This window comes from Entelurus aequoreus, linkage group LG18 (genome assembly GCF_033978785.1).
Source record: "Entelurus aequoreus isolate RoL-2023_Sb linkage group LG18, RoL_Eaeq_v1.1, whole genome shotgun sequence".
Lineage (NCBI taxonomy): Eukaryota > Metazoa > Chordata > Actinopteri > Syngnathiformes > Syngnathidae > Entelurus > Entelurus aequoreus.
In genome coordinates, this window is record NC_084748.1 from 34,768,364 (window position 1) to 34,793,796 (window position 25,433).

At 41.2% G+C, this 25,433-nt stretch overlaps 1 protein-coding gene across 3 annotated transcripts in view; it reads left to right on the forward strand.

Annotated features, from left to right (window-relative positions):
• The window catches only part of pkn1a (protein kinase N1a), an 88,302-nt gene that overhangs the window by 46,176 nt on the left and 16,693 nt on the right, over window positions 1-25,433 (forward strand). For all 3 annotated transcript variants that reach the window (XM_062027045.1, XM_062027046.1, XM_062027044.1), the window contains exons 3-8: window positions 3,508-3,613; window positions 5,161-5,309; window positions 10,497-10,617; window positions 15,587-15,732; window positions 22,529-22,742; window positions 22,816-23,010. In XM_062027045.1, the coding sequence (XP_061883029.1) occupies window positions 3,508-3,613; window positions 5,161-5,309; window positions 10,497-10,617; window positions 15,587-15,732; window positions 22,529-22,742; window positions 22,816-23,010 (931 nt within the window). The remainder of the gene's footprint in view (window positions 1-3,507; window positions 3,614-5,160; window positions 5,310-10,496; window positions 10,618-15,586; window positions 15,733-22,528; window positions 22,743-22,815; window positions 23,011-25,433) is intronic.

Below are 25,433 nucleotides of genomic sequence, written 5' to 3' on the forward strand. Positions count from 1 at the left end.
GGAATCCCAAATGCACAAAAACAGGTACCAACAGGTAAGACATGTTGGTTTTGCATTATAGGACATCTTTAGAAGACCTTGACACAGAGCTTTTACCTCAACCACATCAAACACCTTTAGGTTGATAGAACACATATTGGGAGCCAAGAGTGATCCCACAAAACCCCACAGAAACACTCTTGTAGATGGTCTAACCTCATGATAATTGCCCATTGTAGATACTCTGTTTTTACATTCTCTCACACATGAGTTGTAGAATAGTTTCTCTTTCTTGAAAACACAAATAAATCTCCACTCTCAATTATTCATTTTAATAGTAGAAGCTTGTATGCAAATTACAACAACATTAAGAACTTTTTGGAACACATCAACGAACCCTTCAAAGTGATTGCTGTCACAGAAACATGGATTGATGATAAAAAAGGAATAGATTTTGATCTGGAGGGATATTAACTAAACTACATCAACAGAACCAACAAAAATGGAGGAGGAGTAGCTGTGTACGTGATGAAGAACCTGAACTACAAAGTGGTAAAAAACATGTAATTTGCCATAGATAATATCTTAGAATGTATAACCATTGAAATATGTCAGGAAAAAAGCAAAAACATATTCATCAGTTGTATATATAGATCACCTAAGTCAAGTATAGAAACATTTGAAGAATGGATCAAGGCAACTTACATGGACAATGGTCAAAGAATAATGTTCTTATGTGGTGACTTTAATATTGACTTATTGAACCCCAACAAGCAAAAGTCTATTGATGACGTCATTGATACAATGTACAGCATCAGTCTATTTCCTAAAATCACAAAGCCAAGTAGAATCACAGGACAATGTGCCACGCTTATTGATAATATTTTTACCAATGATTTTGATAATAACACTACAAGTGGTCTACTTATAAGCGACGTTAGTGATCATCTGCCAGTTTTTACAATATATGATGGAAACTACAAGAAGAACATGGAAGACAAAAGGACATTTCGAAGACTATGCACAGAGAAGAGGATGACTGCCTTCAAAATTGAGCTACAAAAGCAAGATTGGGACAATGTGTATAATGAAAAAGAGGTTGATGAAGCATATGAACATTTCTTAAACAAGTTCATAATACTTTATGACAAACATTGTCCATGGATACAACTCAGTAACAAGCAGAGAAAGAATAATCAACCATGGATGACAAAATGATTAAAAATGCTTGTAAGAAGAAGAATACACTATATAGAAAATGTATAGCACAAAGAACTATAGAGGCAGAAATTAAGTACAAAAAGTATAAAAACAAGTTAACAGACATACTACGATCATGTAGAAAAGAATATTACAGTGAATTATTGGACAGGAACAAAAATAATATGAGAGCAACATGGGGCATCCTCAATAGCATTATTAAAAATGGAACTAAGAGGGACTACCCTCAATACTTTTTAGATGGAAAAAAAAAAAAATGACAACATAAAGGAAGTAGTTGAAAGCTTCAATAATTATTTTGTAAATATTGGACCAAAATTGGAAGAAAGGATTCCAGACCCAGTTCCAATTGAGGACTATAATGATACCATAGAGCGAAATCCCAACTCCATGTTCCTCAGTAATGTGACACAGGAGGAAATAGTTACAATCGTGAAAAAATGTAAATCTAAGACTTCAACTGATTGTAACGGAATTGATATGGAAACGATAAAAAAGGTTATTGAAGAGATCTCAGGACCATTAATGTATATTAGTAACCTATCGTTTCAAACAGGTACATTTCCAAACAAAATGAAAATAGCTAAAGTTGCACCAATTTATAAGACTGGAGACAAACATCAATTTACAAATTATAGACCTGTTTCTCTACTTCCACAATTTTCTAAAATCATTGAAAAACTGTTCAATAACAGATTAGAAAGTTTCATAAATAAAAATAGAATACTCAAAGAGAACCAATATGGATACAGAGCTAATGTTTCAACTTCAATGGCTTTAATTGAAATGACAGAAGAAATTACCAATGCAATAGATAGTAAAAAATGTGCGGCAGCGGTTTTTATGGATCTAACTAAAGCATTTGACACAATTAATCACAATATTTTAATCAAAAAACTAGAACGATATGGCATCAGAGGGTTAGTCTTAAACTGGATAAGAAGTTATCTAACGAACAGGAAACAATACGTGAAGCTAGGCGAACACACGTCTACAACGCTAAATATATCCTGTGGTGTACCTCAGGGATCAATACTAGGACCTAAATTATTCAATCTCTATATAAATGACATTTGTAAAGTTACAAAAGATTTAAAGTTAGTATTATTTGCGGATGATACAACAGCGTTTTGTTCAGGAGAGAACACACAGGAGATAATACAAATAATAACAGAAGAAATTAACAAATTAAAAAGATGGTTTGACAAAAACAGACTATCGTTGAATCTTAGTAAAACTAAAATAATGCTATTTGGTAACAGTAGAAGAGAAAGTCAAACACAAATACAAATAGACGGAATAGAAATTGAAAGAGTAAACGAAACCAAATTTCTAGGTATAATGATTGATGATAAATTGAACTGGAAATCTCACGTAAAAAATATACAACATAAAGTTGCAAGAAACACGTCAATAATGAATAAAGCAAAACATGTTCTAGACCAAAAATCCCTTCATATTCTCTACTGCTCACTAGTGTTACCATATCTGAGCTACTGTGTAGAAATATGGGGAAATAATTACAAAAGTACACTTCATTCATTAACGGTGTTACAAAAAAGATCAGTTAGAATAATACATCATGTTGGATATAGAGAACATACAAACCCTTTATTTATTGAATCAAAAATACTGAAATTCCATGACATAGTGAATTTGCAAACAGCTAAAATTATGCACAAAGCAAACTATAACCTGCTACCCAAGAATATACAACAATTCTTCTCAAAAAAAGAGGAGAAATATAATCTTAGAGAAAAACGTAATTTAAAACATTTGTTTGCACGTACAACACTTAAGACCTTCAGTATATCAGTATGTGGAATTAAATTATGGAATGGATTAAGCAAAGCAATCAAACAATGTACTAATATGATACACTTCAAGAAACTCTTCAAACTTAAAGTGTTTACAAAGTACAAAGAAGAACCATGACAAACATTCTCAATTTATTTCATCCATCCATTCATTCATTCTTAAAGTAATCTTACTTATCTCATCATATGAAATATGACTTACTTCACCAATTATTATTATTACATTCTTACTATTATTTATTTATTTATTTTTATTGTGATCACTTATGGAGTTTATTGTGAAAAAATTGTGAACAGGAAGTGAACAAAAAGTTTTGCAACTGTTATGTAAAGAATAGGGGTAGGATTAAATAAGCTCTGCTTCTTCCTACTCCTTTTCGAACATGTTGAAAAGAAACTGAAATTGTGATGTATCATGTTGTATGCTTGCATGTTCGAAATAAACTCAAACTCAAACTCAAACTCAAACTCTTTTGGTTGCATTCCACAGGTGGACAGCCAGTTACGGTGCTCCAATCGCAAGCTGGATAACCTTCATGCTCAGCTGCAGGAACTGGACGCTCACATTGTGGTGAAGGGAGGAGATGATAATAAAGGTACGTAACATGTGTTTCTGCACTCATGCTGCGATTCTCTGGTATTCTTAAGGTGCATCCACACATTGCCAGTTTGGATGGCTATTTGAGAAATGCCATTAACTGTGTCCCATCGATGGTGGAAGACCTTTCTCAACACGTTTTCAACACGGCTCCAACGCAAATTGCCGTGGTAAAACCACAGATCTCCCCAAAAGGCGTTGGAGTCTTCCACCCTCTACTGCAGTGTTTTTCAACCTTTTTTGAGCCAAGGCACATTTTTTTTCATAAAAAAAAATACGGAGGCACACCACCAGCAGAAAATGTTAAAAAATGAAACTCCACAAGGTTGTCATGCCTTATTTTGAGTTTGTTGTTGCTTCCTGTGTGTAGTACTTTAGTTTCTGTCTTGCGCTGTTAATTTGGTGACCCTGGTGACCTGTTTTGTTGGTGTTCTCCTGTAGCAGCGTCACGCCTTCCTTTGAGTTCTATTGCCCGCACCTGCTTTGTTTTTGCAATCAATACTATTTAAGTTGTGCGTACGCTATCCTTCTTTGTGGGGACACTGTTGATTGTCATGTCATGTACGGATGTACTTTGTGGACGCCGTCACCGCTCCACACGCTGTAAGTTTTTGCTGTCGTCCAGCATTCTGTTTTTGTTTACTTTGTAGCCAGTTCAGTTTTACTTTTGTTTTGCATGGCCATCCCTATGCTTCAGTGCCTTTTCCTAGCGGGACTTGCCTTTTGTTCATTTTTGGTTTAAGCGTTACATACCTTTTACATACCAAAAAAGGTTGAAAAACACTGCACTAGACAACGGTACATTACTGTAATTATTGATTTGCAAAAAATATTTTTTGGACCAATTAGGTGAAGTTGTATAATTTCCCACGGCACACCAGACAATATCTCACGGCACACTAGTGTGCCGCGGCACTGTGGTTGAAAAACATTGCTCTACTGCACATCAACCTTAGGGCCTCCGTGTTGCTCTTTATTGAGCCCCTAATGCTTCCGTTTTTAACTCTGCCGCCTCCGGTTCGTTACCGTTTCACGTTTTGAAGGTCTGGACAGAAGCTGTGACTAGCGGATTATGACGGTGTTAACACGGTATTATCACGGATCTTGCAGTGCAAATACGGAGATTGCTGTTCTTTACGCAAGGAAAGGCGTTTTTATCACTTCCCATTTCAAACCGACCAGACCGCCACTAAAAATTTAACAAGTTTAATTTTTTAGTCGGGTCTTAGTGACGGATTACCAGGTTTTTTGTTGGTTACTAACACAGTCTTTGTCAAATCACGCATGAACGCCACTTTAACATATTATTTTTGTAAATGTGTTGTTTTTACTAGCCACAGTTGTTAAACTGTCTTATTGTACAGCTATAATAGAGTAGAGCTTAAATTGATAGAGACCATTTGGCTCAGAGTATTTCAAAAAATGAGCAGTGATAAGTATACTCACATAAAAACTGAACTCAGCTGACTTCTGTGGTGTACATTCCTTTTTTCTTCTGGTATTATTGTCCATTTGTTGTCACCTAAACCTTTTCTCTTCTCACAGATGAATGTCCTCAGTCTCCCGGGGCGGAGAGTCGAACGTCTGCACACAAGGAGCGCATCGCTGCCCTGGAGAGGCAGCTCAACATCGAGCTCAAAGTCAAACAAGGAGTTGAGAACATGATCCCCATCTATGCCAATGGTTCCACCAAGGTATCACTCTGCAATGAATTCAGACCAAGACTCCATGCGAATGGCGAAAAATTAACCCCAATGAAAGTCCAAAAAATGCGATTACAGACATACAGTAGGGCCTGATTTAGTAAAGGTTTGTATGTACTAAAACACGTGCAAATTTGATAGCACACGCAAAGGTGATCTACTAAACGTGTGCAAAGTGAATTGCGTCCGTTAAGTGAGCAAAATAAGGCGTGCAATCCATTTTGCGTTATCTACATTAATATGCAAAATATATGCGGATGATCAAAACGCCCACAATACCGGGAGGAGAAAATGCAAATATAATTATTTAGCACACGCAATGTGATTTCTTTTGCTGCATTGTTTAGCGTTTTATTTAGCATGTGTCAGGAGGACGTACAAACTGACAGTTCCACATAAAGCTGCAGGACCAGTGCTTGCAATACACTGACGTCAGATCTTAGTAAATCAGGCCCATAGTGTTGTCGTTACAATTAAGGATGGGCATTGTTTACATTTGAACCCTTACCTGTGCCAAATCGGTGCCGGTGCTTAATGGGAAAATACAAACACATTTTCTGTGATTTTTGCACAAGGTGACTAACAATGCAGGTAATGGGGATTCACCTATTCCGCCTATAAAGCCCTTTTAAAAAAGCATCCAACAACATTTGATATACATGCTGGAGAAGCAGGCACTTTATTAAACATGTAAAACTTACAGTATTTTGTTTATTTTAAGCATTTTTACAACTTCTTTACTGGATGCGTTAAGTGCATAGTAACTAACGCTAGTTCCGTCAGCAACAACAACAACATAGAGAGTACGTTCTGTGATTACAACCACTAATCATGGCAGACAATGGGCCCTTTTCCTCCAAAAGTTAAAGTTCCTGGAACTAGAGTTTCCTGTAGAAGTGTGTGGTTTGTGTTTCCACCGCATTTCACAGTTCAGGGTAGTTTATACAAATTAGGCAGCAGGCTGATTACTTATGGAGGGCTGGTTTAGTATATTTCTACACTGATACCATGTAAATAAACAGAAAACATTGGGACACAGTTATTTTACTAAAGTCTGGGTAAATGAAATACAAAGCAATAATATACAAAACGATATGATTAAATAAAAAAAAAATGTACCAAATTGTTTATAAAAAGTCAGACTTTTGTCTGCAATATCCAACAGTCAGAAAGTCATCCTCTGTAAATGATGAAGTCATGAGGGTCAGGCGATTCCTTTTGGCCCATTTCAGCTGTAAATAACAATATAAAAAGAATAAATGTGAGTGCTCCTGAAGAACTAAATCCAAGCTTTTGGTGGAAACACAGGGGGAACTTAATTTACTCGGGCAAATGGGAAAGTTCCTATAAAAGTTATTGCGGTGGAAAAGGGCTTTCTGTGACGAAGACAACTACTTTGGAACAAATGATGATCAGAACCTTGTCTTGTTGAGCCTGAATATAAGGAGGATGAGCTACAACTTTAAGAAACTGGGTGTTTGGCAGATCACGCTGTAGTGAAACATTAAGCCATTAAGTAGCAAAAGTGCTAAGTGCTAAACATTTCATCAACAAAATAAAAATATAACAAAAAAATAAAAAATTTTGCCAATAGGATGGTTGTATCTTTCAGCTCAAGACTTGCACTCCCCATTGAGCTGTTAAATTCTGAGAGCTGCACCAAGCATCTTGCTGAGTCTTTTTAATGATGTCGTCCAGTCTATGTTGAGCGCCAGTATCCACCGCTTCAGTCAGGCCCACAACCTTCTACTATACACGTGCGAGGCCTGATTTATAACCAAGCATTCACTTTTTCAAATGAATGGAATTGTTTTCCAAACTTGTGGCCTGACGTGCTTTGAGCAGGGTGCTGTGTCACTGCGCCAGAAAAGTATTTCCTCTGTGTTCGCTCCTGCAGTAACAATTTGGCTACACTGTAGCTTGGTTTATATGCAGGTCTCGGCATGTAAATCAAGCGATGTTGGTGTTTTTTTCGATCTTTTTTTAGTGGGCTTTATAAGCGGAATAGGTAAATTCCCATTACCTGCATTGTTGGTGGAGAACTGCCAGTCCAGGGCAGCTATCTAGAACACATAAAAAGACATGTGCGTTCTTGTCTTACATAAGGATTGTGGATGATTGGCAATTTAAAAAGTGCAGCTTTTCCTTTGAGGACTTTTACTTGTAAGCAAAAGGGATGTAATTACAAACGGTTTTATGATAACCGCGGTAAAAAATTATCGAAAAACCGTGATTGATAACTGCACTTTGATATTATCATGGAGTCACTCAGCTCGCTAGCTTAAATGCTGACATGAAAACAAAAGACATGAATGTCTTTCCCCGTTAAGAAGTGACATAACCCAATCTAAACATATATAAATACATTACTATGTTGAAGGTAGAAAAGCGTTATACAAGTATAAACCATTTACCATTACTCTCTGAGCAACTAAGCTATTCAATTGTGCACATTGAACCTATTAGCTATGCGAGACAGAGGTGTTCCTACGGTGCATTCAAAGACTGCTGAACAAAGTAGGATGCCACAACGCCCGCTGGAAATTAGATAGATTTTATTTGTTACGCACTTTTCATTTAAATAAATCATGAAGTGCTACAGTACAAACCAACTTTTGAAACAATTAAAGCTTAGTTTTTAAAACAGATAAAAAACTAAGACTAAAACACCATCAGTGAAGCATAAGAAACACAATAAGTGCAAAATAGTGGGTTTTCTAACAGGGTGTATTTTTATTTTCGTTATTTGAAAAAATAACTTGGTCAAAAGATTTTAGTGAGTGTACTTTTTGAACTCATTTGATAATGTCGCGATAATTATGATAACCGTGATAATTTTGATCATGATAACCGTGATTTGAAATGTTCATATCCTAGTAGGGGATTCTGTGACAAACAAGTTTGTAACAGAATAGTAATTTAAATAGGTCAATTGTATAAATTAAATAACCAAGTAATAAATTAAACAATAAGAATTTAAATCCACAACAATTCGCCTAAACCAGTGTGCAAAAAAACGACTTGCTTGTGTTATAATCTTAATGTTACGATTTCCGCTGTTCGTGAATGGATCTAATATTGTAAGAAAGAGTTGTATTGTTGTTGTGGTGAGCGCTGCAAAAAATGTGTGTGCTGTTTTGGAACTGATGACTGCTGTTGGCGTGTTAAGGTTGTCAATAAATGTAAAAAAAGAGCATCAGACTGATTGTACCATTGCCATTATGCGACAAGGTGATACTTTCACAATACCACCCTCAAACACTTGCTGCAGGTAGATGAGTCTGCATTAAATTAGCACCAAAATGAGCACCCATGGCTACTTTTCTTTTGTTGTGGTTCCAAGTAGGGATGGCCGATATCGGACTGCCGATATTATTGGCCGATAAATGGTTTAAAATGTAATATCGGAAATTATCGGTATCGTTTTCAAAATTATCGGTTTCAAAAAGTAAAATTTATGACTTTTTAAAACGCCGCTTTGTACACTGACGTAGGGAGAGGTACAGAGCGGCAATAAACCTTAAAGGCACTTCCTTTGCGTGCTGGCCCAGTCACATAATATTTACGGTTTTTCACACACAAAGTGAATGCAATGCATACTTGGTCAACAGCCATACAGGTCACACTGAGGGTGGACGTATAAACAACTTCAACACTGTTACAAATATGCGCCACACTGTGAACCCACACCAAACAAGAATGACAAACACATTTCGGGAGAACATCCGCACCGTAACACAACATAAACACAACAGAACAAACACCCAGAACCCCTTGCAGCACTAACTCTTCCGGGATGCTACAATATACACCTCCCGCTACCCCCTACCCCACACCCCCACTCAGCGAGAGCATGTCCGAATTTCCAAGCTGCTGTTTTGAGGCATGTTAAAAAAAATAATGGACTTTGTGACTTCAATAATAAATATGGCTGTGCCATGTTGGCATTTTTTTCCATAGCTTGAGTTGATTTATTTTGGAAAACCTTGTTACATTGTTTAATGCATCCAGCGGGGCATCACAACAAAATTAGCCATAATAATGTGTTAATTCCACGACTGTATATATCGGTAACGGTTGATATCGGAATCAGTAATTAAGAGTTGGGCAATATCGGATATCAGCAAAAAAGCCATTATCGGACATCTCTAGTTCCAAGTATTACTTTTTACTTTGGAACCTGTGCCATAATGGAACCCAGGTTCGGTACCCATCCCTACTAATTAAAAACGTGCAAAACATCACATCTTGTCAAAGCATCTTCCTGCTGGAAAGTTGATTGATTTGTGGGGCAGCACCTTCTGCTGTATTCATAGCTGCATCACTGTTCTCCCCCCAAATGAGCAGAAGGCATGATTTATAATCTAGAAATACATTTCACCAACTCAAAGGCTATGCAGCAGCTCACCGGCTCAATATGTCAATATAGCAGCATTAGCTTCTTAGCTCTCTCTGATCACGGCGCTACTAAAAAATTTTGTCTGCGTTGGCGGTTGTAATAGCACTATCGCTAATACTTGGTTAATATTCAGGTCACGAGATGTAAATGGAGTATTGTTGGCGGTTTAGGTGTTTTAGAGAGCTTTATGGGTGAAATAGTGTACCCCCATTAGCTGCATTGTTAGCCACCTTGTACTTGCCGTACTTTACAACTTATAATGCATAAAAAAAGAAAGACATATGTTCTTGTTTTACATAGGGATTGTGAATGTGAGGCATAATTCCAAAAAAGTGCAGTTCCCCTTTAGATTACCATAAAAAAACACATTATATACTATTTAAAGCAGAGAAAAGAAATCTCGCAAATTTGTAAGGCAGTGTATGCTCGAACCACGAATAGGCCAGGGTTTATTATATTGTTCATTTATCCATGCTGCAGGATTGCCATTGCCACTGAGATGTCGAAGAGACATCTCTCGTCATGCACATGCACGCATACACACACACGCGCACACACTTCTCCTAGCTGACTGATACTAGAGCTGACCTTCATGGTTCATGACAATGCAATCTGCTGACTCAAATGCTTGAATAGTAATGAGCGAGTGTTTAGAATCTCTATCCTCTCATTGCTTGATTTCTCACAACCTCACCAACATTTTTTACCCTGATTATGTCTGTACTATGTTTTACAAGCATTTCATACTATTTGACCTTTCTGTTTATCTCTTTAATCAGGACAAAAAAATGCTGCAGACGGCCCAACAGATGCTTCAGGACAGTAAAACCAAAATAGACATAATTCGCATGCAAATCCGCAAAGCTGTACAGGCCACTGAGCACAATGATGACACACAAGGTAGGTGCAAGCTCCCTAATATTTTTTTCATAGATAATTTGTGTCTTAGTGAAAGGTTGGTGTGGGGGGCAAAGAAGATCCTCTTGTGGATTTAATGCAGAATGTGTTGCTATGTACAAAATGTTGCCCTATCACATCTGTTGCCTGGCGTAGCGATCAATGCCATTTCAGGGTAAGTGACTGACTTTTTATCTGGCGCTAAGTGCTGTGGACAATCACTGTCCCTGATGGGACACAATGAATCAATTAATTAGAGGGTTTAAATGCAGCAAGAGGATGGGTGTGAGCTGAGAGGATGATCATAAAAAAATCTGTGAAATGGAGAAAAATATCTTAACACCTTGACTAATACAGTTAGACAACAAAAGAGGGTCTGTACCATAACCATCACACCTGTTGAAAGTGAAAATACTTTGCACTCTTTCTCAAGATTTCGGAGTGTGTCTGTAGGAATTATCAGACATGACTGATTTTGGATCTCTGGTCTAGTTCATCCTAAAACTGTTGGAGATGAGGTCAAGTTCTTGCAAACCAAAGTAATAAGAGTATGCCGTGCTTTGTGCACCGGAATAAGGATCTTCCCCAAACTTCCCAAAATAGATTTTTGTCCATATTTTGCATTGTAATTTGGATTTTTTTTTTTTGTGCTTTGGAAAGTGTTATTCTGCTCGCGGGCTTCCCTTACAGTTGCAAAATGGTCCCTGACCTTTCTTAGCCCACAGACCAGTTTGCATTTCCACAAATCATTTTGATCGGGAGAGCCCAACTTTGACACAATGGGACGTCAAAGTAAAACAAAATGTATTTTATTTATTATTTTTCAAAACAATAATCACCCTTATTTCATTTACATAAGATATGAGATTTGAAAAAAAATTTTTACAAAAAACTGTGGGTTTCTATTTTTAATAATTGCTTCTAAAAGCACTGGTGATTGGGGACCTCTGCTTTACTGGCTGTCATCCTACAGATAAATACACTCTTAATCGCAACGTTAGCACTGATGCTAATGCTTATAAAAGGCGGTGACCAATATTATAGAACACTAAAGAAACTAATACAGTAGGTTGTGTTCAGGCACGTGACATTTGAACGAAAGTGAACAAAGTGGAGGGCCACCAAACCAATATGGCTACTGATAGTTCACAGAGTGCGAACTATCTTAATACGCAATGGGCCTAGATCTTACCAATAAAAGCAGATACAAGCAAAAAAATCTAACTATGCAATGGAATTTGTCCCTACTATCCCTTTTTTTGATAATTTATTGTTATTATCAAAAAAATGATCGAATGATCTCAAGGATTATCCGTCAGTCGCGTTTCCAGACATGTCGAACTATCTGGTGTTCCAGACATAATTCTAAACGACAAAACAGATGAAAACATGGAAAGGCATGGAGGTCTACAACTTCTTTGTGTGTGTCTGAGTAAAGAAAATTGGTATCAAGACTCTCCTGGATAAATAATACATTGTTTTTGCTTGGGTAAGGTTGCATTTCATGATTTAACTTTGCGTCTACAGCCATGTTTGTTGCCTTAGATTTAGATTTATTGGTCCCCGTGGGGAAATTCATTTTCACTGACCGTACATTTAAACAATAAACACTACACATCAGGGACAAAAAATAGCAAAAAGACATCATACATGACCAACACATTTACAGGCTTGTCAGACAGGTCGGCGGGCCTGCTGTGATAAGGCTTTTCCCAATCTAAAGTGTACAATCTAAATCTAAATCTAAATCTTTGTTGCCTTATTGTTGTTGCATGCCTCGTTTACAAGTGCATGTGTTTTTCTTCTTCTTTAGCAGAATATTACTATAGATCTCAACATTGTGTATGTGCTGAAAGCTTCATTTATGATTGCTGCCTTTGGTAAAAGCTTAACTCTTTTAGGTTTTGCTCACATTTATATAGACTCGCCGAGTTGGAGGTTTACGAAACACCCGTAGAAAACTTGTGTTTTAAGAACTCTGAAACATGATAAAATACAAATAACATCAAGATAATACTTTAATGGGAAATACTAAACGTTAAAAATACATCAAACAAACCTTTAACAAAGTGAACACCGCAAACTCATGCGTTCTTCGACTCAATCTGCTCCCTTGGAAAGTGGCGCACACTCTATGCTTGCCACTTTTCTCGTCGTCTTTTGTAAAATCTTGACATCTTTCGCCCTTTTTGATGACCTCTCAATGAACTCTGAAGAAGCTCTTATCCTTTTCACAATTTAAACAGTTCCAACAGCCTAACCTACTCAGTGGCCTAGTGGTAAGAGTGTCCGCCCTGAGATCGGTAGGTTGTGAGTTCAAACCCCGGCCGAGTCATACCAAAGACTATAAAAAAGTGGGACCCATTACCTCCCTGCTTGGCACTCAGCATCAAGGGTTGGAATTGGGGATTAAATCACCAAAAATGATTCACCTCCCAGGGGGTGATAAAGGGTGATGGGTCAAATGCAGAGAATAATTTTGCCACACCTAGTGTGTGTGTGACATTCATTGGTACTTTAACTTTAACTTTTAACTTTAAAACAACGCAAGTATTGGCCATTTTTCTTCGAGAAAGGCAAAATGCCAGAACGCTATGACAACAGATGCTTGCCGGACCACCACTTCGAGTCTCACATATTTAATGACTCGAACGTGACGTCAGGTGAATACAACCTATTTGGTATCGCCATTGCAATAATAGAAATGCTATTCTTCTTATACTGTAGTAAGCCAACTCTTTTACCTGCACACTGCTTTTCTGGCTTTGCATCCTAGGGTCACGCCTTCAGCATGCATTGTATTCCAACATTGATATTAGATCTTCTCGTTTAATGGGATTTATTTTTCCACAACCATGAGCCTTGTTCAATTGACGTCAGCACTACCATTTTTCATCTGCACTTTGCTTCTTGTGCTCCCGCATAGCCAGTCTTAAGTTATTCTGGCTCATTTAAACCGCACACACAGAGAAGGGGTTGTGTGTCTAATGTACACAGATGGTCTCCAGGCACCACACCCCCTGGAGAGGTCAAGCTCCAGGCAGAACACCTTATTAGGAGATAAAAGCATCCCTAAGCTACCTCTACTTCTACTCTCGCTTTCTCCTGCTATAATGCACATCTCACAAATTCAATATATATTTATTTACTCTTAGATTATTTTGCTCTTATTTCTTTTCACCAATCGGATTTTGTCTATTGCTATTGTTTCGAGTACAGTATAACTAGTTTCTTGTATATCTTATCCTCTTCATCATACTCCTCCTCCCCTCGTCCCTTATCTGCTCCACTGAGCGTGTGTGCCAGTTTGAGAGGTCACAATTGAGTGGACCACTCAGTTGCAGTTGTTTCTTCCCACGTCCTCCACTGAGGATGAGCCCTGTGTATGTGCGATAAAGACCTTTGTACTACAGATTTATTTATATACTGTGTATGTAAATAAATGTAATGTGCACTTACACACTGTGTTTAATACATCCGTTTAAAGTAGGAACTCACCCATTCATCATTTGAATTATGTTCTCCTTGTTATGTAGCTTTCTCACATGTTAACCTCTGAGTTTCGTTTGGGGCAAACATTTAATATGGCTAACGTTCATTTAGTACCAGCTGCACAGATATCAGGGTATTTCAAAGGTTTAGATTATATGCAATCAGATATCTTAAAAAAGATACTGTAGCTGAGTGTGATGCACTCTTATGATGAAAAACTGTTCACAAGATTTAAAGAGGACCAATGATGATATTAATTCACTGTAAATTTAAAAAAATTCTTTGTGTTCTAGATATATGTTTTAGATATGCTTTTGGGGTTTTTTTATCTAAATTTTGCTCCACAATCACTTTTACAACCTGTTTTTTTAGTTTGTCTGCAACATGTTCAATTCTGGAGGCGTTCCCAGATTGCAAATTAAACTACGCCCTACCCTCTCCTGAAGTATCATAATTAATCTTTTGAAATTATATGAAAATAATACTTTATCTTATCTTATTTTTGTGTTTCCTCATATCCTGAAGCAGAGGGGACGGAGCTACAATCCCTACCCCTCTGGCTGAGAGCTTCACTTAATGTCTAAATCAGGGGAGTACAAACTTTTTCCACCAAGGGCCATATGCTGAAAAGTCAAAGCATGTGGCGGCCATTTTTATAGCTTTTTTATTTTGTAAAAAAAAAAAAAAGGAGCTAAGAAATGGACAAACGTATTATTAATAATTGTTAAAGGACACCTTTTTATCCTTTATATTACAATACATCTTTTTACTATTTTTTTAAAACTTAACTTTTTTTGAAAGATTTTCTTAGCCAATAGGCTGCAGGGCAACAAATCTCGAGCTTTGGCCTGCCAATGGCCTCCAGGCCACACTTTGGACCCCCTTGGTCTAAATAATTGATTCCACCTTACGGTGATGTCACGCCATAGCCAGTTGCAAAATCCCGCAACCAACCAAAACTGCGTGCAAGTTCACACCACAATGTATAAACCTTATGATTTAATGCTTTGACATTGTTTAACTAGAGTAGCTGGGATAGGCCCCAGAACCCCCCGCGACCCTGTAAGGGACAAGCGGTAGAAAATGGATGGATGGATCCAACATTGTAACAACATTTATAAGTTTGAAAAGACAAAATTAATCATAGGTCTGTCCCCTTTAAATGATTCAACATCACCCAAGTGGACTTTTAAACCTTTGGTCGTGCACACGTCCTTCTACAGTCGAAGGAACAAAAGTATGGTTGGGTCCCAAAATTAGGCATAAATGCCATGAAAGACAATGTTGGACTTATTTGTGCATAAGTAAGTATGTATTTGATGGCTGCGATGGGATTTTTGTTCCACTGGAGTAGAGTGACACATTCAGCACAGCAGCCACTTTTTCTACGTTTTTTCCCCTTTATGATATAGGAACTCTGTAACAACTTTTTGGAAAAATTTCCACAGGTGAGAACTATTCTTCTGTGATGTCACTGCAGGTAACCACGACCTATGTGGGGTGGAGCTGCGCATTGAGGAGCTGAGGCACCACTACAGGGTGGAACATGCTGTCGCTGAAGGTGCCAAAAATGTGCTTCGGCTTCTGGGGGCCACCAAGGTCCAGGATAAAAAAGCTCTTTCTGAGGTGAGATGGGACAGTCACTTACCGATTGGGATGGGTACCATTCACATTTGAACCGGAACCTGAGAATCGATTCCAATACTCAACGGTGCCAATTTTCGGTACTTTGGTGTGTGTCAACAAATATTGTTTTTGATAATAAAATCTCATTTTTTATTGCAACATTTAAAAATGAGCTGCTTATAACTTTTCCAGTTGTTATATATTGTTTCATCGTCACATTTGCAGGTGTGACACTTAAGTGGCAATTGCAGTTGCAAGTCCAAGACGTTAAAATGGAAGTAGTGTATACTTTATGGTTTGGTTTGAGGTGTGTTGGTCATTTCAGTCTTTGTTGTCTCCTGCTGCGCCCTACAAAGTGTTAACACCGCAAGTGTCGTCATAATTACACACCAGATGTTTGATTGTAACATGCAACTTAGTTGTAGTTTTCATGAACAAATTTGAAGGTGTTAAAATTAAAAAGTTATAATCGTTAATGCTAATCAGTAGCACGTCAATAGCAAAGCCAATGTATATTAGCTTCAAGCTAGCGCATTTGTGGAAAAGTGGAGTCATACTTAACTTACGTTGAAGCGTTTTTTGAGTCAATTTCTTTGTTTGCATTGAAACTTGCAACATTACCAAGAGGTAGTTTGGCTGAATCCGCTCTCTGTGCTGCTGGAGTGACTGCCAAGTGGCAAGTGAAGTCACGCGCAACCCAGGTACCGAAACATGGCACCGTTGGATAGGAACGGCGGTATTCGGTCGGTGCCAAAAAAGTACTGGATTTGGTACCCATCCCTACTCACAGAGATTTCTGCTAGTCACTCATTGGTTGAGCAGGTATATAGATAGATACATTGACAAAAATAGGCACATATGCTAAAATTAGCTTATGGTGTTTACTGCACAAAAATAACAGTCTCCACTATACTGCAGAGGCCTGTTTTTTTCCCTCCTTCATTGTGGCTCAGAGTAAAGATACTTGCTTTCCTCTATTGTTGTTGTTACAGTGTCTAGCTCTGACTGCAATGTCACAAAAAGCTTTTAACATCAATTTAGGGTTGGGCGATATGGCCTTTTTTTAATATCTCGATATTTTTAGGCCATGTCACGATACACGATATATATATCTATATTGTGCCTTAGGCTTGAATTAACACTTGATGCATATAATCACAGCAGTATGATGATTCTATGTGTCTACATTAAAACATTCTTCTTCATACTGCATTAATATATGCTCATTTTAAACTTTCATGCAGAGAGGGAAATCACAACTAAGTCAATTGACCAATGATTGTAAGATACATCCTCAGATGCACTGGGACACATCCTCAGTGATGTGCCTGAGATCACCGGGGGTTTCGGGTCTTTCAACATCATACCCCCTCCCTCAGGTGACCCAGCCAGGGTTGATCAGACCCCAGCTTGTGTCCCAGTAGCATTGGCCCACAGTTCGCTCCTCCTGATCCAAAGCCATCTAGAGGCTCTCTCTGCTGCCTCCATGGTGGTCTTGATGGCCTTCCTTTTCCCATCACCCGTGATGCCAAGTAGTGTGAACACCTTGTACAGTGAGCGGCCAGCAAAGCCTCTACACCCCACGTCAATGGGCTCACAGCGTGCCTTCCAACCTCCTCTACGGCATTGCTCAACTAGCTCCTGGTACTTTGACCGCTTCCGCTCGTTTGCCTCCTCTATGCGATCCTCCCAATGAACTGTCAGCTCTATCAGTAGCACCTGCCGTGAAGATACTGATGTAAGCAAGATGTCTGGCCTCAACGAAGTTGTTGTGACGTAGTCTGGAAACTTGAGCTGCTTGCCCAAGTCCACTCGAAGATCCCAGTCCAATGCTGAGGTGAGGAGCCCGGCTGCTGGTTTGGGCTGTGACTGTGGCTGCTCTCCAGCCCTGACAAAGGCAATTCTCCTCTTGCCAAGTTGTTGCTTGCTGCTGTTGTTTTTGGCCACGGCTTTAGCTATGGCTTCAGCAACGGTCTTCAGCACTTTGTCGTGCCGCCAACAGTAGCGGCCCTCCCCCAGAGCTTTAGAGCAGCTGCTTAGGATGTGCTCCAGCGAGCCTTTCCTGGAGCACAGCACACAGGGTGGAGAGTCAATCATGCCCCAGAGATGGAGATTGGCTGGGCTGGGTAGGACGTCGTAGTCAGCTTGAACCATGAACTTAATGCGCTGGGGTTCAGCCAGCCTGATCTCAGACCAGGTCACCCTCCTCTCCAGTGCACCTTCCCACCTTGTCCATGCTCCCTGCTGCTGCATACCCACCATCCTGCTGGTTCGTTCCTCCTCAACCTCTGCACGCACCTCCTTCAGGACTAGCTGGCGTTTGTCTTTACCACATGCCTTCTCATTGTGAGGTTGGGGGAAGGCTCCCAGCCCAGCACGGCCTGTTGCCATCATGCCCACCAGGCCCCTATGTCTCAGCCGAGACTCAGCAACCTCCAGGCTTTCCTGAGCCCTCCACTTCCTGCCAGTTCGCACCACGATGCCCGCTGGTGCCACTTTGGAGTCCTTGGAGTCACGATAGAGCAAAGCCTCTCGAGTGCGAGAGACCCTGAACTCCTCGTCCAGGCTACTGAAAGGGAGCTGGAGCTTGTTGGTCTTCCCATACAGTGCTGTGCTGCACAGGCTGCGTGGAAAGCCCATCCATCGGCGGAGGTAGCTGCTGATCTTCCTCTCCAGAGTCTCCACTGTTGACAGAGGAACCTCATACAACAACAGAGGCCAGAGTATCCGGGGTAAGACGCCATGCTGGTAAATCCACGCCTTACCGGCCAGGCAAGCCAGACTTGTCTACAGCCGATAACCACGTCTCCAGTTCTTTGATGGTCGTTTGGATTGCTGCAGTATCCCTGAGACTACAGTCGAAAACCTTGCCCAGGCTCTTGACCGGTTTCTCGGTGATAGATGGGATTGCTGTGCCATCCACGAAGAAGCGGAACTTGTCTGCCAGTTTTCCGCTCTTCAGAACCATCGACCTGGATTTAGTTGGTTTAAAGCTCATTCTTGCCCAGGAGATGAGCTTTTCCAGTCCCTGGAGTATCCATCTTGCGCCGGGCACTGATGTAGTTGTGACAGTGAGATCGTCCATAAAGGCTCTGATGGGGGGCTGTCGAGTTCCAGACTTCGACAGAGGGCCTCTGCATTCCCTTTTAGCTGCCTTGACTACCATGTTCATGGCTAAGGCAAAGAGGCAAACTGAGATTGTACACACAGTTATAATGCCTTTTTCAAGCCTGTGCCAATCTGATGTTATGCTCCCGGAAGTGACCCTGAGCCTGAAGTTCCCGTAGTAATTCAGGATGAGGTCTTTGATCTTCTTGGGTACATGGTGTCGGACCAGGGTAGTCTCCACAAGCTTGTGGGGTATGGAGCCGTACGCATTGGCAAGGTCAAGCCAAACCACAGCAAGGTCTCCCTTACCCTCCCGCGCCTCCCTGATCAGCCGGGAAACTACACCGGTATGTTCCAGGCATCCTGACACACCTGGGATTCCACCTTTCTGGACCGAGGTGTCAATGTAGGCATTCTTGAGGAGGAAGTTAGTCAACCTTCTGGAAAGGATGCTGAAGAAGATCTTTCCCTCAACGCTAAGGAGCGAGATGGTCCTGAACTGCTCCAGCTTGGTGGAATTCTCCTCTTTAGGTATCCAAACACCCTCAGCCTGCCTCCACTGGTCTGCAACAGTTCCTCTGCGCCAAATCACTCGCAGGATCCTCCAAAGGATTCTAAGGAGTTCCGGGCATCGCTTGTACACCTTGTAGGGTACTCCACTGGGTCCTGGAGCTGAACTGGCTCTGGCTGCAGTAACAACCTCCTGGATTTCCTTCCAGGTGGGCTCGCTGGTGATGAAATTGACAGTGGGAGATGGTATGTCCAATAAGGCACTGAGGGGCCCTAGCTCTTTCTCTTTTTCAGGGTCGTTCAGGTTGTTTTCAAGAAGTTGTTAACTTCTTCTTTGGAGCAAACTAAGACGCCCACTGCACTTCTGCCCCAACAGCTGTTTGATGAATCCAAATGGATTAGCTATGAATGTAGTTCGGTTCCTGGCTCTCTCTCTCCTGCGCCTCCTGTGCCATTCAGCTCTACGTAGGGTCGTCAGTTTCTTCCTGATGATGTTCCGGAGTTCAGCCAATGGCGCCTTCTCCTCCTCAGATGCTGCCTTGTACTGCCTTGCCAGGTACCGGAGCTCCTGCCGCAGTTGATGGATCTGTTCTGCCCTTCGGTTCATGGTGTAGTTGGAACTGATGGGCTTGTCCTCTTCCACACCGAACCTCTCTGCTCCATAAGAAACAATGATGGTGGTCATCGTCTGAAGCCGTCTGTCGACATCCCCTTTGGCTATTGATTCGATGATTCTGGCTGTGATCTCGTCAAATTGGTGCCACACTTTGTGTTGGCTTGCAGGAGGCCACTTGATACGAGGCTGCTTAATTACTTTGCTGGGAGCTTGAGGGTTTATCACATGGAGGTTCTGGGCTCTGTGGGGTGTCTCCTGGCCGGGCTCCTCCGTCGTCTCACCAGGACTCGGTCCTGTGCGCTGTGTGTCACTCTCCTGCACCAAGCATTTCATTCGACCCTGATGGATTTTTAGGCCACGCTCGTTCTTGAGGCTCTTGCCACAGATGCATCTTACGGTTGTCATTGTCGTTAAGCCGTTTGCTAAAGTCGTCAACGTTGGGTCCGTCCTGTTGGGGAACTCATCCTCCCCCCCGCTCGGGTTCCGCTGGGGGTATTTCTCAGTAGGTCGTTCTGTAGCTTAGTTGGGTTTCTCCCTCACGGAAGATGCAGGTTGGGATGCTACCCCTTGCTGTCCTGGTCACCGTCTTTCCGAGCTGTCAATTGTCTCTCCAATCGTCACCAGTCTACTCATGGTTGCCTCCCAGCCTGTTCCTGGGTGTCACTGGCTATGCCAGTCCAAAATGATTGTAAGATACATCCTCAGATGCACTGGGACACATCCTCAGTGATGTGCCTGAGATCACCGGGGGTTTCGGGTCTTTCAACATCATACCCCCTCCCTCAGGTGACCCAGCCAGGGTTGATCAGACCCCAGCTTGTGTCCCAGTAGCATTGGCCCACAGTTCGCTCCTCCTGATCCAAAGCCATCTAGAGGCTCTCTCTGCTGCCTCCATGGTGGTCTTGATGGCCTTCCTTTTCCCATCACCCGTGATGCCAAGTAGTGTGAACACCTTGCACAGTGAGCGGCCAGCAAAGCCTCTACACCCCACTTCAATGGGCTCACAGCGTGCCTTCCAGCCTCCTCTACGGCATTGCTCAACTAGCTCCTGGTACTTTGACCGCTTCCGCTCGTTTGCCTCCTCTATGCGATCCTCCCAAGGAACTGTCAGCTCTATCAATAGCACCTGCCGTGAAGATACTGATGTAAGCAAGATGTCTGGCCTCAATGAAGTTGTTGTGACGTAGTCTGGAAACTTGAGCTGCTTGCCCAAGTCCACTCGAAGATCCCAGTCCAATGCTGAGGTGAGGAGCCCGGCTGCTGGTTTGGGCTGTGACTGTGGCTGCTCTCCAGCCCTGACAAAGGCAATTCTCCTCTTGCCAAGTTGTTGCTTGCTGCTGTTGTTTTTAGCCACGGCTTTAGCTATGGCTTCAGCAACGGTCTTCAGCACTTTGTCGTGCCGCCAACGGTAGCGGCCCTCCCCCAGAGCTTTAGAGCAGCTGCTTAGGATGTGCTCCAGCGAGCCTTTCCTGGAGCACAGCACACAGGCTGGAGGGTCAATCATGCCCCAGAGATGGAGATTGGCTGGGCTGGGTAGGACGTCGTAAACAGCTTGAACCATGAACTTAATGCGCTGGGGTTCAGCCAGCCTGACCAAAACTGTATTTATTAAACAGTTATTAAGCAGTGGCACGAACATTCATGTCATTACAAAACAGAAAGTGCAAGATTGTCAGAGACATTTTAAAACAAGCTATGAGTGCACTTTTGTACATGATGTCACTAAGATGACATATCAAAACAACACTAAATTAAAGTGCACTTTTTGTACAGAACGCCACTACAATAGTTTAAAACATATAAATTGCACTTTTGTGCATGATGTCACACAAAATATTTCAATAACTGTCAAATAAAAATGAGCCGCATAATAGGAAATCAAATAGTGTATGTCCTTCGCTATGTGGTAGGTTACTGCGGACATTATCTCCTTCTGTTGTTGACTATTTTTTTAATACGGTGTTGATGTGGAAATGGTTGCCTCGGCCTTTTTGTTGGTGTGGCACCGAACGGAGATGTTGACATGCGGAGTAAGCACTCTTCATTCTCTAGCAGGTGACTTTTCAAATGATGCTACATATTAGCAGTAATACTACTTTTTGTAGCAACGCTTTTGCCCCACTCTTGACAAATTACATATTCCCACTTGAAGCCAAACCACCGCCAGACGATGGACCCCCTGCTGTTTTTCTTGAGAATTAATTCTTCCTTCATTTGTTGCCAGATTTGCACCTTCTTTCTCTCGTATTACCACTCGCACCACAGCTAACGTTACCCATACCACTACCTCTCTGCTCCGCGAGGGCGTATACGTATGTGACGTATGTAAGAAGGTGCGCTTGTTTTATGTCTCTGTGAGAAGGAGAGACAACAAAGAGTGAGGAACGCCTGTAGTGTAATGCCCGCAGCTAAAAGCAACTGCGTGAGAACGTATACTCGAATATCACGATATAGTCATTTTCTATATCGCACAGAGACAAACCTGCGATATATCAAGTATATCGATATATCCCCCAGCCCTACATCAATTATAAAATTGTCTTACGTTCCTGTTGGGTGCAGGCACAGTCTCGGCTGAGTGAGGCCTCTCAGCGGTTGGACCTTCTTAGGGACTCCCTGGACCAGCGCCTGGCCGAGCTGCCAGAGGACCACCCAAAGGCCAATGTCATCAAAGAGGAGATGATGCTGGCTTCTTCGCCGGCCTTCAGCTCCCGCCACGGCGCCCCCTACGTCCACAACCAGTATAGCACTCTCAACAAGCCTTCGCCTCTCACTGGTATATGTGACACTAGGCAAACATCTTGATCTTGGCATATTTACTTCAAAATGTGCTTGGACTGTGTCTTAAGGTACCCTACAGGTACAGGTTTTGGGCTGCGTGGGGTTGTTGGAGGTTGTGCCAGGACGCAATAAAGGAACCGCTGTCCTGCTGCCCTGCTACAGCCCTGGCGACACGCGCTCGTTCATGAGGGGCAGCAAGGGTCTGTACAGCCGAAGCGGCTCAGTCAGCGGGAAGACGCCGAGCAAGACAGAGGAGCTCTCCTGTAAGTACAACACAATATGCCAGTATGCATGCTATAGCTGTCCACTAGCACATTGATTTATAACCAATGTGTAATGTGCTGCGAGATAAGTAGGTGTGCTGCCTTAATTGGGCTGAAAATGATTCTATATTTAGGAATATAGAATACGTATCCTAGTTCATCTATGTATGCCAGTGGTGTATAGTGACATGCAGAACAGTGAAATGATTGTGCAACAGATGGCAAACGATTTGTAATTAATTGTGTATCCACATTTGTTGTTTGGTGATGTGCCATTAGATTTTTGGCCATATGGGTCATATGAGCTCATTGTAGGTTGGGAAACACATTACCTAATGATTAAGCCGTGCTAAATTGTAATCACACATTGTCAAAAGACTAGTTGTAGATTTGACTGCATACCACAGCAAGATCATATAATGTTCAAAACATTTCTGCAGGGCAATTTTCTTTTCCTGTGTATGGTTGTGAGGCAGGAAATCCTTTCTTTAGGTTGTCAGTGTTCTCATATCAGATGTTGCGCAACACTTTTTTACCCCCGCCGTTACTTTGCTCATTTAGGGCCTGATTTATTAAGTTCCAAACACCACGCGCTAAACAGCCTGTGCAATCTATAAAATAGCATGTCTTATTAGTGGCGGTGTTGCGTGGGATCTACTAAGACTGCGTGTGCAATTGAAGAGTGGTGCAGACTGCCTTATTTATTACCGTATTAGGCGCACCTAAAAAAAAATGCAATCATGTGTGCTTACGGACTGTATCCCTGCAGACTGTATTGATATATATTGATATATAATGTAGGAACCAGAAATATTAATAACAGAAAGAAACAACCCTTTTGTGTGAATGAGTGTAAATGGGGGAGGGAGGTTTTTTGGGTTGGTGCACTAATTGTGGTTGGGGACCACTGCTATACAGAGCACACAGACACTCATTTACAAACATGCGAAATGTCCACGAAAATGCGGAAATCCACGTTGTTAAACATTCATTTTCGCGTCAAAACATCACTTCCACATTTTTTAAATAAACAAATATTGTAGCGTATAGGACGGCAGTCGATGGAGTGTCAAAAGATAGAGCCAACTGTTTTAATGACATTCATACTTTTTCTTATCAGCAATCGAGCAGTATTTAGACATTTGTGGCTTCTCAGCGCAACAACACACAACACCGTGAATGTGTCCAGTGAAAACCCGTCCGACCGGAACTTTCTAACAGTAACAAAAGTTCCATGGATGAATTCTGTAAACCATTACAATATGAAAAAATAGGATGCAAACAATATCTCGTTCCTCTTGACTAAACGCTGCATTGAATTGCAGGACAGGGAGACGACAGGGGTGCCGGAACAAACTTGCTGGTTAGTATAGTTAGCATAATTAGCATCATCTAGCTAGCCTGTTGCCTGTTGCCGCCTGTGTTCGCTCCCAGAGCCATAATGTTGACGGCTTTCTACTTAGCTGCTAATCATATTTGGACAATTACTGCTTTGCACACTCTTGGCATTCTCGATGAGCTTCAAGAGGTAGTCACCTAAAATGGTTTTCACTTCACAGGTGTCATAGTTTTGATGCCTTCAGTGACACTCTAAAAAGTTAAAATACAAATGATTGTCACACACACACACTAGGTGTGGTGAGATTATCCTCTGCATTTGACCCAACACCCTCACCCCCTGGGAGGTGAGGGGAGCAGTGAGCAGCAGTGGTGAACGCGCCCTAGAAATTTTTTTTGTGATTCAACCCCCAATTCCAACCCTTGATGCTGAGTTCCAAGCAGGGAGGTAATGGGTCCCATTTTTATAGTCTTTGGTATGACTCGGCCGGGGTTTGAACTCACAAACTACCGATCTCAGGGCACTCTAACCTAACCTAACTCTAACCACTATGTAAATAGTCATGAAAATAAAGAAAACGCATTGAAATGAGAAGGTGTGTCCAAACTGTGTGTATGTATATGTATATGTATATATATATTATACACACAATGTATATATGCATACAGTGCAGAAGTATGTGTACTTATGTATATATTAAATATATGTATAATGTAATTAAATAGGCATCAAAATCAATTTGATATCGAAATCACTACACTAAATACTGTTATTTTTAAAATATTATTTATTACAACTGTGTGCTGTCTCGTAGTGACTATAAATGTCAATATTAATTTCATACCAAATTCAAGAAGGAAGTTCACCAAACATGTAAGAATACTGTACGACCTGCGGTAAAGCCATATTTTCGAGGGTAATTGTCATTACGCCGCTATATGGATGCACGTGCACACACACACGTAGGTACGCATACACAAATACACACAACGCTTTTCTTTTTCGCCGACGTAACAACAATCATTTGTACTTCACCAAACATGTAAGAATACAGTACGACCTGCGGTAAAGCCATATTTTCGTC